Below are 12,988 nucleotides of genomic sequence, written 5' to 3' on the forward strand. Positions count from 1 at the left end.
TGTTCATCTTGTGGAAGTGCTGGGCTTTATTTTAAGAACTTGCCATTGACGAATGGTGTTGCTCTGCTCTTATGTTTTATGGATGGAATGATCTGCCTATATGGAGCCAGTTGGGGAAGGGGAGTTAATTTGAGTTAACTGCTGAAGCAGATGTTTTCAGCCACATTAATATGATTTAACATGCTTTCAGATCAACATGGCCTGATCAATTTAGCTTGTATTGCTTTGAAAGGAAAATAACCTAAATTTGTTTCAGATCACTTGGCTTCTGAAAGAATGTCAGTGCAGATTCAATATTTTTAATGAATAAATTAAACTAATTTAAAACAGCTTGAATGTTTCTGTGTAGATCCTGCTTGATTTTTGTTTATATTGAAGTGTTCTTACAGCACTTGACAATGCCTTTCTTTCAGAAGAGAAAAGGTCTGTCTGTTAAGAGCCAAACTTTAGGGCTTTGAGCACTCAGTATATTCGGGGTAGATACCTACATCTAAGAGACAGAGTATCTGTCTCTCAGATTTACATGAGGAAGTAGAAATGACTTGGTATCATGCATCCAGTAGTGAAGTAAACACTTAGGAGCTATCATCCACAGTGTCTGTGACAATTAAACAAATCTGGGACTCGTCTCAGTAGCTGGCCTGGATTACTGCAGTGGTAATACTGCATAATGTGGGTGTTTGTGGACAACAGCCAATGGAAATGCAGCTTGGAGATGGCTGCTTTTGTGTGTGTTTCATGATGGTAATAAGTTGCTTAATGAATATTTGCTTTTCTTTTGAACAGATGATCCCTTCAAAGATGACCCTTTTGGAAAAATTGGTAAGTAACTTTATAACTTGTAATGTGCTCGTTTTTCTAAATGGTTCTTGCTAGTGGGGAGAAGTGTCACCACTTTCAGAGGAGAAAAGTAAGTGGAAATGCCACAAAAAGTCATTATAGGATATATGTGGCATTAGCATCTGGCCACTTGTGTTACGGCTTTTCAGAGAAGTCCATTGCCAGTGAACTTTGCTCTTGTTGGAAGTTCCTTGGTTGGAATTTAAGTATGTGAAGGTGGTGAACAGAAGGCCTCAAACTCTTGGTGCCTGTTTTATATGCAAGGTAGTAGGACTGTGCTCTTTTAAAGGCTCTTAACTTACCAACTTCCTTTAGAATCAAGTATTGAAAAGGTGGGAAGTCTCTATTTAGACTGACTGTATAGGCAATGTCATTGCATTGTTTGCTTGGGCCTGAATGGAGTTACTGGTGGCAAAAAAGCTAAATAACAGTGGGAAAGCAATAGTAAGATACTGCCAAATAAGAAACATCAATTGGGCTTGGGGAGTGCAGGAGAGGAGGGCAGGAGAGATCTTAGAAACAATAAGTTCTGTAAAATGCTCCATTTTTAGGGGACTTGGTTAAAGAACCTATATGCTGAGATGATTCTGGAACTACTGTTTCATGAAGTGCAGAAAATGTTGGCTTGTCTGATGTTTTGAATCAAAGAATACAAATTATTCACAGGTGAATTTCATGCTTTAAAGGTCCTTGGCCTTAAACATGTCACTTTGTAGCACTATGAAAAAAGCGATATATTGTTCAGTTTTTAGGATATGAGCTAAGTAAAGCAAGCAGAAATGTTAAGGACATTTACTTTTTAGATCCCTTTGGTGGTGATCCCTTCAAAGGCTCAGACCCTTTTGCAGCTGACTCTTTCTTCAAACAATCCTCCACCGACCCTTTTGTGACTGCTGGCACTGATCCATTTAGCTCTACAGACAACAGTAATAATACCACAGTAAGTTTGGTGTCACACCTTTTACTGCTTTGTATGTATGATTTGGACAAAATAACCTATTTTTCACATTTAGACATGCTTTAAAGAATTGATATTCAGAAATCATATAAAGGTTATGTCTGATCCCCTGGCTCTGTCTTGTCTTTTTTGTGTCCTATTTTCTAGAAATAGTCACAGATGAAATAGAAGTAAAAACAAAAACATTTTAAAATAATTTCATTGTGGATCTTCATTGCTTCACAGCTAAGAGCATTTGACAGTGATGACTTAAGCTCTGTCATTATTTAACAATAATGACTTAAGCTCTATTAGTTGGTGGAACTTAGTTAGCTGAAAGAAACGCAGGATAAACCTCACCAAGTTTAGTTGAGACACTTGATTTTTGCCTCCACACTCTATAGCATCAAGAAGTATGTGCTCTTTCTTATCTGAAATCTGATGTGGTGTATGGGGTTTCCTCTCAGAAAAGACAAATTGTTCTGTAGGTGTATGTTTAGGTTTTATTGTGTTTTGGGGTTTTTTTAATAAGAATCATCAAAGCTCTCTCATAATATGGAGATTCCTACTTAATGTACCTCTTTCAAATGTACTTCAGCGTAACTTTTAGTTGCTCACATTATAAACAAGCAGTTATTGAATAGTCTTGAGCCTTTAAGAAGGTAGAGTTGGGCATAAAACCCTCTCTGGTGTACACTAGAACTTGTTGAATGTGTAATATTTAAAGCTGATAGACAAAAGACAATTTAAGCAGTTGTAATTCTTCACGTCATTAAGTTTGTCTCCATTCTTTTGCCATCTTGTTTCCTTTTCAGTGCTGTTTCTGTTCATGCCTTACTTCCAGCTTTGTGTGTGCATAGAATCTGCATAGACATATATAAGTCTCAAAGATACATGTGGATTAAGAAGCAAGTTAAGTGGCTGTAGGGTGTGCCTGAGGTGCACCCACAGCAGCCAAGAGAGTGAGAAACCACTGCACCTGACAGTGGTGGTCCTGCCCATCCCCATGGTGTGCACGTTGTGCAGGTCTCAGGGTCATATTACACACCACAGTCTACACCTCCAGCCTTAAAAATTAGGTTTTTACAATCTCTAATACTTGGCACAGTATCCTTTTCAAAGTCTTGATGTTCTAATATAACCAATTCTTGGTCTTATTACAGTCCAAAGGAAGGAAAAAAAAGGGAGGCCAGAGCTGTGGTGTGGGATTAGCAGTGGATTCTTGAGATCTGTACTTCTGAAATTATGCTTTCATCCTAAATGCTTTACCACACATCTCTGGAGTGTTGGAATCTTGTAGTTATAGTTTCCTGAAGATAGCTCTGCTTGTAGAAATCTGAGACCAAAATGAGTGGTAGATACTCTTGACTGTTGCATTAGCTATTACCAAGTATGTTGCACGTGTTGTACCTTTTTTCCATCCTTCCAAAGTATTAATCAAAACAGAGAGGAGGAGTTTCTATTGACAGACTTGTTTACTGATGCTGATAAAAGCTATTTCCAGAATGTGTTATCTTAAAACTTCTAAACTAAAATAAATCGTGACTGTATTCTTAGATTGAAGAATCTTTTAAGCTGAAAAACAAATTTCCCTCCAAAGGAATTTTTTATTTTAGACAGAGATATCAAAGAAGAATGACCCTTTTGCTCCTGGTGGAACCACTGTTACTACATCAAATGATCTAGGTAAAAGTAGATTATACATATCAAGTTTCTTGAGTTTTATTTTTATTTGCTTTTCCTTGCTTTAATTTCTAGTTTTTTAACTGAATTTACAACAGAGCATTTTAGGGATTTCCCATGTTTTCTGAATTTTCCTATAAAGTGTGACATAAGGTGCCTGTTTCCAGGGGTGAATTTTATAAACCAAAACTGACTCTTTATCTGTAGTGTGTATCACTGAAGATTGATTCCACAAGAACTGTTCCTCTGCTTTACCTAAAACTGGGACAATATCCTGATCTAAGCGTTTGGACTATTTGAGTTGTTGGTACTGCTTCCCATTAGAGTTGTTTTCTGAGATATCATGTTACTTTCTAAGTAACATCAGGATAGCTCTGTACTACAAGAGTAGATGTGGAATAGAGTAACTACTTCATTGAGATTTTTTCCTGCTCAAGTTTGCTCCTTCTGTGACCCTCTCTCATGTGAGGGCTAAATATGTTCTAGGGAAGGCTCTTAACTCCTGTTTTCCTAAACTGCACTGACAAGTGATAATCCAAAACAGGAATCCATGTGTGATTTTGTATTGTAAACCTGTTCATTTTAATTGTAGGGGGAAAATGGTGGTTTTTAGAGATGCAGAAGTGAGTTATGGCACTTCTTGCTCTACAGTAGAGTAGCAGTTTTCACAAATTTTAGGCACATGAGAATGAAAGCGTACTGTTGAATTAGACTGGGATGATATGAGGTTCAGATACTTGATTCCACAAGTGGGTCTGCAGTCAGAAAAGAGCTCTGGTTCATGTTCATATATATACACATAAATATATATATGTCTGTATATGTATATTTATGGGTGTATGCACACAAAACACCTCTGTGTGTATACATACATGTATCTCAGTAGAACATTTCCAGTAGTATGCTTATTTGATATTTTCAGTGGAATTTCACTTTTTTTAATGTAGGAAAACATAATATCAGTATTTCTTTTGAATTACTTCCTGTTCAGGAGATTTATTATTCTTAACTGGAAGTTGACACTTAAGAGTTTTTGAAAAAGCTACTTAAAACTTGAAGTGCTCACCTCATAAAATACTTCACTTGAATTAGTTTATGTTGCAAAATATGTAATAGTTGCTATTTTGTAGTGGGATTTTTCTTTTCAGTCTTTCATATTTAACTTTTAATCTTATTCTTTGCTTGATTTGTATTTAGCTACAGACCCCTTTGCCTCCCTATTTGGAAGCGAATCCTTTGAAGGTGGCTTTGCTGACTTCAGCACTCTGTCAAAGGTAACATGAAGCTGCTGCTACTCACAGAAAATGCATGAAACTGCAGTGACAAGACAGAGCTTACTCAGCTTCATTACAGTTTTGCCACTACTAAACATTTATAATGGCTGACTTGCTTGAAAAAGAGGTCTTGATAGCAGATTGTCCTGCGATTCTGTGAAGAATGCAATCTTTTCAGCTTCATAAGTATTTTCTCTCTATTTCCAGTGATACTATAATTTACCCAGTTATTTTTAAATTTGCTGTGTTTAGCAGCAAAAGTATTACTTTTCCTGTTTAACTGCTTTCAACTTTATAGTTCTGTAACAGTAGCCATTCCTGATTTTTCTTTCTGTTCAATCTTCTGTAGTATGTGGATATGTGTAAAAACAAACAAAAGTCTTTTCTTTAGTCTTAGTCCAAACTTTCAGTTCTGATTTAATACTGTATTATTGAAGAGAATGTCTAGTAGCACTGCACTGAAAATGTGTGTGTTGCTGTTTTCTTTGTTGAAGGCCAACAATGAGGATCCCTTTAGCTCTTCCACGTCAGGCTCTGTCAGCAATGTCACCATAACTAAAAACTTATTTGAGGAACCACCCGCTAAAAATGAGGATGTTCCTCCTGCACTGCCCCCTAAGACAGGAACTCCCACCAGGCCCTGTCCACCACCACCTGGTAAGAGCTGACACTGGTAACAATCAGCTGCTTCATGTTGGCAGAGAGACAGTAATTATGAGGGGAGGGCGAAGGGTCTGAATTTAAAATGAATGAGCAAGATGTGGAGCAAGTCCATTCCTGATCTCTTGGTCGTTTCCTCAGAGTTAAGTTTGGCATGGTGTTTGGGATCATAGTTTGAAGAGACAAAGGATTTAGAAAACAGGAGAAAAGACTTACTAGAAATGTGTGCAAGAACACAGCATAGCTGCAAATTAAATGGTTACTAATGTGATACGCTGTGAATCTTGAATTAAATTATGCTTAAAGCGAGAATTTAGTGTGTTTTATACATTGCAGACACAAATGCAAAATGAATTAAATAGGGTTAAATGACTGGCTCAGGTTTTCAGGTTAACTTTTTCTAGGTGGCCTTGCCAGAGCTTTGTAGCAGTAACAGTAATAAACCTAAGTTCCCTGGGCTGTTTTCTCCTCAGTGGTAGAGGAGTCCTGAGGGATGCTCCATGGCACAAACCACTCTGCTTTCCAGAAAAAGCTATGATTAGCATGGATAACAACACCTTCTTGTGGTTGCAACAAGACCATGTTACAACAGACTCCTCACTCTCATTTTTTTTGCAAACATAGGAAAATATATTTCTAGTATTCCTTTAAAATTTTCTGTCCTCTGTTTCGTTGTCTTTATGAACTCTACTGCATCATTTTTTTCACTGTTACACTATATGGATGAGTCTTAAGGTGTTTTGAAAAACTCTGGCATGAAACTTAAACATGTATTCATCTTTTCCTCAAAAGAATGGGAACACAGTAGATACAGGAGTGCTCATGCTGAAGTTTAAACTCAGCTGTTTAATTTCTAATGTTGGTGTGAGATCTGGTTCATGCTAATGCCTTGCAAGTAATAATTTCCATTGTAAATAACATTGAAACAGCTGACATGGCAAGTGATGGTATTGGAATGTTTGGTGTTGGTCCTTATTTAAACATAAAAAGGATTTCTGACTTGATTGTGTGGGAGTGGCTGTGACATGGTGCACTTTTGGAATACAAGCTTCTAGGGGTGAAACAGCAGCATCCTTAGCAACAGATGACTTGAAAAAAATAGGCTGATTTGATATGCACGGTTAAAAATGTGGTTATCTTGATAACCATTCCCATTTAATTATTTTCCTAATGGAAATAAAATTTGAGGTACTTAAATGTAATTATTTTTAATGACTCCCTTGGTCTGATTTGAAACAATAGAATCCTTTTTCAAAGAAATATCCAACAATCTTTCTTTTAATTCTTCTCTCTATTGGAAAATGTGTAGAAGGGCTGTTGCCTCTGAATTTGTTGCCTCTCTACTGATAAGCACCCTTATTTCTTGATTTTCAGGAAGATTTGGTGATTTTGTATTTTATATTCTTACAATTATTAACCCTTCCCATGCAAAAATAAAATTCCCTGGATGTTACTTGGAGCTGCTTCTCCCACATATTTTAAGAAATAGGCAAGCATTGTTTTCAAGTAACAGAATTGTAGAATCATAGAATGGTTTGGGTTAGAAGGGACCTTAAAGATCATTCAGTTCCAACCCCCTGCCATGGGCAGGGACACCTTCCACTAGAGCAGGTTGCTCAAAGTCCCATCCAACCTGGCCTTGAACACTTCCCAGGGATGGGGCAGCCACAATATTGTCATCAGTGATACATAGATAGAACATCATCAGTGAGAGAGATAGAAGGGTTATCTGGGAAGTGTCTAAGTAAATCATATGTTCCCAAGGGGATGGGAACAGATTCTCCAAATCTCTAAATCATGGCCAGATGAGAATCTCTTTTGCTCTTACAAAATAATTTTAGACTAGTTTTCAGTAGTGATATATGAAGTAATAAGCTTTGGTTCAATTCTGCAGTTTTAATCTGAAATGGAAACAGAAGCAAGTTTTAAAATACAGCCACTGCAAGTGTGGAACCACTTGCAGAACCTGGTAGTAGAATTCAAAATACTGCACTGAAAACTCTTGTGTAAACAGTAACGTACAAAGGGAATGGTGGGATGAAATTCAGCTCAGCTGTTCCTGAAAGTATTTGGGTTAATGTCCTCAAAGGTGTTGAAAGTTGGCTGGGGTTAAGCTGAAAAAACCCAACAAGATAAGTGGTTGTTTGTCCCTAATTCTGTTTATTTGCAACTACTTTGGCAAGTGTTAACAAAACAGCTCAGCCTGTGATTGTCTGTTATCATACTCCTTGTTCTAAACTGCAGAAATTCCTAGTCTTAGCATAGTGAGAGGATATGGTGTTTTGAACACTTACAAGTGTAATGTATTTCTGATCTCTGAGTAAAAACTGTGTTAACTTGATTCAAACAAATAATAAAAGAGCCTTGCTGGAATGATCAAAGGCAGTTGATAACCAGAAAACAATACTGTGCTGACAGAATAGGTGCTCAAAACTGTTAGCAATTCTCTTTCCAAAATAGTTCATTAATATATAACTGTGTTCCTGACTCATTAACATACATGTGTTCCTTTTTACCTGATTACCCTTTCAGAAAGTGTGGGCTGCACCCTCATTTTTTCAATTGGCAACCCTTCCTCTGAAGCTACAGCTCCACTAGTTTGTGGGAAGAGGTTGTGTTCAAAGTAGCTTTTGAATGGTTTTTTTTTTAACTAGTTTTGGCATGTTATTACCTGCTATCTTAAATTCATTTTAAATTCATTTTAATCTAAGGGAAAAGACCTATCAATCAAATAGACTCTTCAGATTCCTTTAAACCGAGCGATCCATTTCAGCCTTTCCCCACCCCAGACATTCCCAAAGAACAAGAAGCAGATCTATTCTCTGATCCATTTGCTCCCACCAGCATCAGTAAAGAGGCTGACCCCAACAATTTTGCAAACTTCAGTACTGTGAGTAAAACACTTTTTACATTTGTTTCAGTATAACGGCAGCTTTGAAATGTTCACACTGAAGTCTTCAGTCTAATTTAAATTATTAAAACATATCCCGTGTATGAAAGGGATATTGCTTCCACTCAAAACAGTGTTTACATTTGCAGCTGAGGCTGTCCTAAACCAAAATGCTGCAAAATGCTGTAGTTAACGTTTAAATTGCATTGGGTTTATGCCTTTTTTTGTGGAGGCCTCCTAGCTTTTAGAAAAGAGGATTTCAGAAATATCTATGTCCTAGGGATTATCCATTTTATCAATGTGTGCAGCAAATTGAAATTATAAATCTATAACGAGCACACTGTTAACTATTCAATTAAAAATAAACCAAAATGTGGTTTTAATTTAACTGTCACTGAACTGTTTGGTCATAGTTTTAATGTACTAAAATATTGATAAACAGCCTCATAACAGTGTATGTTAATGAAATATAATTTGATGAGTTTTGAATGGTTAGTGAATTCCAGACTTATGCACAATGAAGTAAAAAGTAGTAAGTGTCTCTTTATAACCAGAATTCATTTCATAGAAGTCGTGGTGTCCAAGCAGTAGAAGCAAATCTAAAGGTTTGTGCATGCCTATATATTATTTTTTCTTTTGAGCTTTTGCTAGTAGAAGTTTTGAAAGGCATCATCTCACTTTCAAGCCTGATACCTGTTAAATGCAATTTGCATTTACAGTATCTTGTCCATACTGCTCTTTTTCTGTTCAGGCCTAATAAACTACGTGCTTGATTGAGGTAAACTAAGGACTGTCAGGCTCTCAAAGTAGACTTGCACTGGTTGGTGTGTCTTGTAGCATGGTAACTTCTGAAATGTGGTTATCCATCTGTGGTAGTAGTTAGGGGGTCTGAGAAGCCAGTTTGGAGGAGTGGCAAAAATGTTTATTATCTTTATGAAGGAAAAAGTATTCTTTTCCAGCTGCAATTACTGAAAGTACTGAGTGCACTATGGAGAAAACTCAGGTGTTTCTGCTTTTATTTCCCAAAGCAGCAGCTCAAAGCAGAGACCTGGAGTCTCTAACCTCTAACCCTTTCAGCTAATGCTGGGACATCCGTGAGGACCAGGACTTCACCTACCTCTTAATTTTTCTGCATGTTTACTAGAAAGAAACTTTAGCATAATCTTTTGTATTTTATTGAAGATAATACCCTTAACTGTCTCTGATTCATAATCATTGTGCCAGAGGTATTTAGTTCACTGTCAGTTCTCATCAATATACATGGAAATAATCTGTTCCTTTTTCCCCTCTCATATCATGCTGACCTTTCTCTGTATTACTACCAGCCTTCTAACTCTACAGCTACCTTATTATTTTGCTGCTTCTTGGCAATATTTTTCATCTACACATTCAGAAACAGTTCAATCCTAAATTTTTGCAGTCATTGTCACTTGGAAAAGTCATCCCTAATGAAGGCAGGGTAAATCAGGATGGCCTACAGTGTCAATAGGAGTGTGCTATACAAGAAAATTCAGATTTTCTTGTATAGAGTGTTTTTTATCCAAAATAAAATATATTTGAATTATAGCACTTTCTGCTCAGTAATGTTTTTGAAACTTAATACTATAATTTGAAACATGGCATATTTCATTAAAATACATCAGTTTGATGGCTTCAGTGCACTTCTTAGTAGTTAAATCTTAGATGAAGCCAATCTTAGTCTATTACAACTACAAAACAAGTAATATTTGAAGACTAGAATATGTGCAATTGTTGAAAAACTAATTCTCCCTTAAACTGAGCATTTGGACAGTAAAAATTATCATTGTATTATTAATCTGGTTTATTTTGTCTTTTTGAAATGCAGTATTCTACTGAGGAAGACATGATTGAATGGGCTAAGAGAGAAAGTGAGAGAGAAGAGAAAGAAAGATTGGCAAGACTAAAACAGCAAGAGCAAGAAGACTTGGAACTGGCTATTGCACTCAGTAAATCTGAAATATCAGAAGCATGAAGTTTAGAATAAGATTTTATCTTACGTAAACTGTTATGTCCCTTTTCCTGAGTACCTAACCTATTTAAATGTTAATCATAAAATGCATATATACAAGAAACTATGAAAGGTTTTAAATTTCTGAAAGTGATGTGAATGTTTCTGCTAAATTCAATCCTTTTGGTTATTGTTTGAATAACTGTTAAGTTTAGCATTCAGTTTCTCTCAAGTTTTCAGGAGAACAAAGTACTTTTCCCAGCTGAAAGCAAATCAGTTTAAAATGCAAATGGAGAGATTGGGGTTTGACTGTAATCTATCAGCAGTTGGTAATTGAGCATAAAGTGAACACAGCAATTATTCTGTCATGGTGGACTGTCTCCCATCAAGCAGTTAGTCACTGGAAACCTTTTATCCTTCTAAAGAGGTTTTAGTAATGCCAGAGTTGTGGAGTGCTTTCTTCTACATATATGCGTATAGATTTTTTTTCTCCTCGTTGAAGATTTTATGTTGGATTTAACATAATCTTCATGGAGTCTCCATCAGAAAGAGTGTGTCTTTCTGAAACCTTTATTGCTTTTCTTGCATGGTCATAGGTTTTAAGACAGACCTGTTATTTTGTTTTATAAAGCAATTAAGCTGAAGATTCATGTGCATTTGCTGTTGGCTAAGGTGACTGTCAAATTGTGAGACCCCACTGCTATTTGAGCCACTTTTGCCTGTGAAATATGCAGCTGAACTGGCAAGTTAATAAGTTCCATTTGAAATAGGATTGAGAATAGAAAGAAAAAACAGGTAGTCTGATTTCTATTTTTTTTTTAACCACAGTTGTTTTCTGTATATGTAATTTATTGAATGCCAACTGATAGTTGCACCTTAAACTGAATGATTTCTGAATGGTCACTGAGTCAGAGTAGGATTGATAGAATGTTAATGAAAATAACTTAATGAAAATAACTTATTGTTCATTTTAAAAGAATTCTATTTGGAAAATCAGTTTCATTAAAATAATTCCAAAAAGAATTAATCTTATGCCCTATCTAGGAAAAATGGATGGCAGCAGCATAAACATCTACAAGGGTTTTTTTTCTTGCACTTTTAACCTGTGGTATTTCTTTTGAGAAATTGAAGTGTTTCAACACACAGCACTGGGGCAAAGGGGGAGAACTCAGCCATGCTTCAGTATATTTAAGCTCTTCCCATTACCTGTCAATGCTGCTGTTGCATGAGTTTGAGGGTTTTCAATTTTTCAGGAAAAAAAAATGAGTAACCTGACTGGGATGGTTTTTCTTTTGCACTGGGAGATGAGCATTTAAACACCTGCTCAAAAAAAGTAACTTAAAATTTTGCAAGTATTAAATAGTTATAACTTATCTTATACATCTTTATAATGAGTGTACACTAATCTTGCAAATCATATGCTTAACTGGATTACATAGTTTCTTATCTTTTGTTAAAAATGTATACTCAGTGGACCAACACAATATTATATGTATATATTATATATATATTCCTGCTTTCCTTTATGGAATTTAAAGTTTTGAGTCATTTGATGTTACATTTCATGTTACTGACTCTGACTATAGGACTTTTACTCAGACTACCAACAAACCACTGCTGTGAGCTAAATGGCATTACTTTATGAAGTTTTAACTGTTTGGTTTGGTTTTTTTTAAACAACTTGTTCAGGTGGGATTAGCCTCTATTTATAGACTTCCCTTTTGTTTAAAAATTCTAACAATAGCCTGTAATTATGAAGAAATAAAGTTTAAGTACATAAATGTGAACTGTTTGCCTGTTTTTCCAGGAGGGTGCTGTGAGATGTAAAGCATTGGGTGAGTGCACTTCAGTATGAGGTGTTCTGACTGTAGTCTGGTTTCTGTGGCCTTTGCCACCTGACCCACCTGCCATGGGTCACCTTCACAGAAAAAAAAAAAATCTGACACATCCAGTGTCAGAATTGTGGTGTCTCGTGTTATTTCCCCAGTAACTTCTCAACAGTTTCATTGACCTACTTAAGTTTAAATTGGCTGTTTCAGAATCTGAATATTTAGCAAAGTTAGTACTTCGGTATTGGAGTGTTTTAGTCGCACTTTATCCTGAATCTTCAAAGTCATTGTGGGCATGGATGGGAAACCTCATGTTTTTGTTTTTGCAATACTGACAGAATGGTAATTTAGATGATACTGTGTTTAGATAACACAGAGAGTAAGATTGGGAAAGTAACATATTTGTTCAAAACATTGGCAACTACTATGTTTTCTTGTTACAGAATTCTGTATAATAAGTGAATACTCTTCAATTTAATTCCGTTGTTAATTAGAGCAAGCATGAAGGTTGGCTTTTAGATGCATCCATTTTTTCTTATCGGAATGAAGAAGACAGTCATTTTCCCAAATTAAAGATCTTTTTTGATGCAAGTTTGAAGCTTGCCCTTCTGGTAGGTAGAGTGGAGTTTCATTGCCCATGTGAGTGTTACCGAACTCTTGAATTATCTGCAGAGTTGTGTTTGCAAGGACCTCTGAGGCTTAAATTAGGAAAGGGACAGAAGTAAAGAGGAAGGAGGGGAAGACAGCATAGTGTTATTCCAGAAAAAGTAGGAAGGAACTTGTCATTTGTCAGCTGACAAGCCATCAGTCAGTAATATCCTGAAACAAGTCATTTTCATCCACAAGGTCTTTAAAGAAACATGAATAGCAAAACATACGTAAATAACCCCATTTGCATTCCCATTC

The 12,988-nt window shown here is 36.2% G+C and overlaps 1 protein-coding gene across 6 annotated transcripts in view; it reads left to right on the forward strand.

Annotated features, from left to right (window-relative positions):
* Positions 1-12,040, forward strand: part of EPS15 (epidermal growth factor receptor pathway substrate 15) — a 67,777-nt gene extending 55,737 nt beyond the window's left edge. For 4 of the 6 annotated variants that reach the window (XM_039556587.1, XM_039556588.1, XM_039556589.1 and 1 more), the window contains 7 exons: positions 787-822; positions 1,644-1,780; positions 3,394-3,463; positions 4,658-4,734; positions 5,229-5,391; positions 8,106-8,284; positions 10,131-12,040. In XM_039556587.1, coding sequence (XP_039412521.1) covers positions 787-822; positions 1,644-1,780; positions 3,394-3,463; positions 4,658-4,734; positions 5,229-5,391; positions 8,106-8,284; positions 10,131-10,277 — 809 coding nt within the window. In that variant the 3' untranslated portion in view covers positions 10,278-12,040. Of the gene's footprint in view, positions 1-786; positions 823-1,643; positions 1,781-3,393; positions 3,464-4,657; positions 4,735-5,228; positions 5,392-8,105; positions 8,285-8,852; positions 8,890-10,130 lie in introns of all 6 variants that reach the window. The other 2 variants (XM_039556586.1, XM_039556590.1) reach the window with 2 other exon arrangements.
* The last annotated feature ends 948 nt before the right edge of the window (positions 12,041-12,988 follow it).

Source organism: Corvus cornix, chromosome 8 (genome assembly GCF_000738735.6).
Source record: "Corvus cornix cornix isolate S_Up_H32 chromosome 8, ASM73873v5, whole genome shotgun sequence".
In the NCBI taxonomy this organism is placed as follows: Eukaryota; Metazoa; Chordata; class Aves; order Passeriformes; family Corvidae; genus Corvus; species Corvus cornix.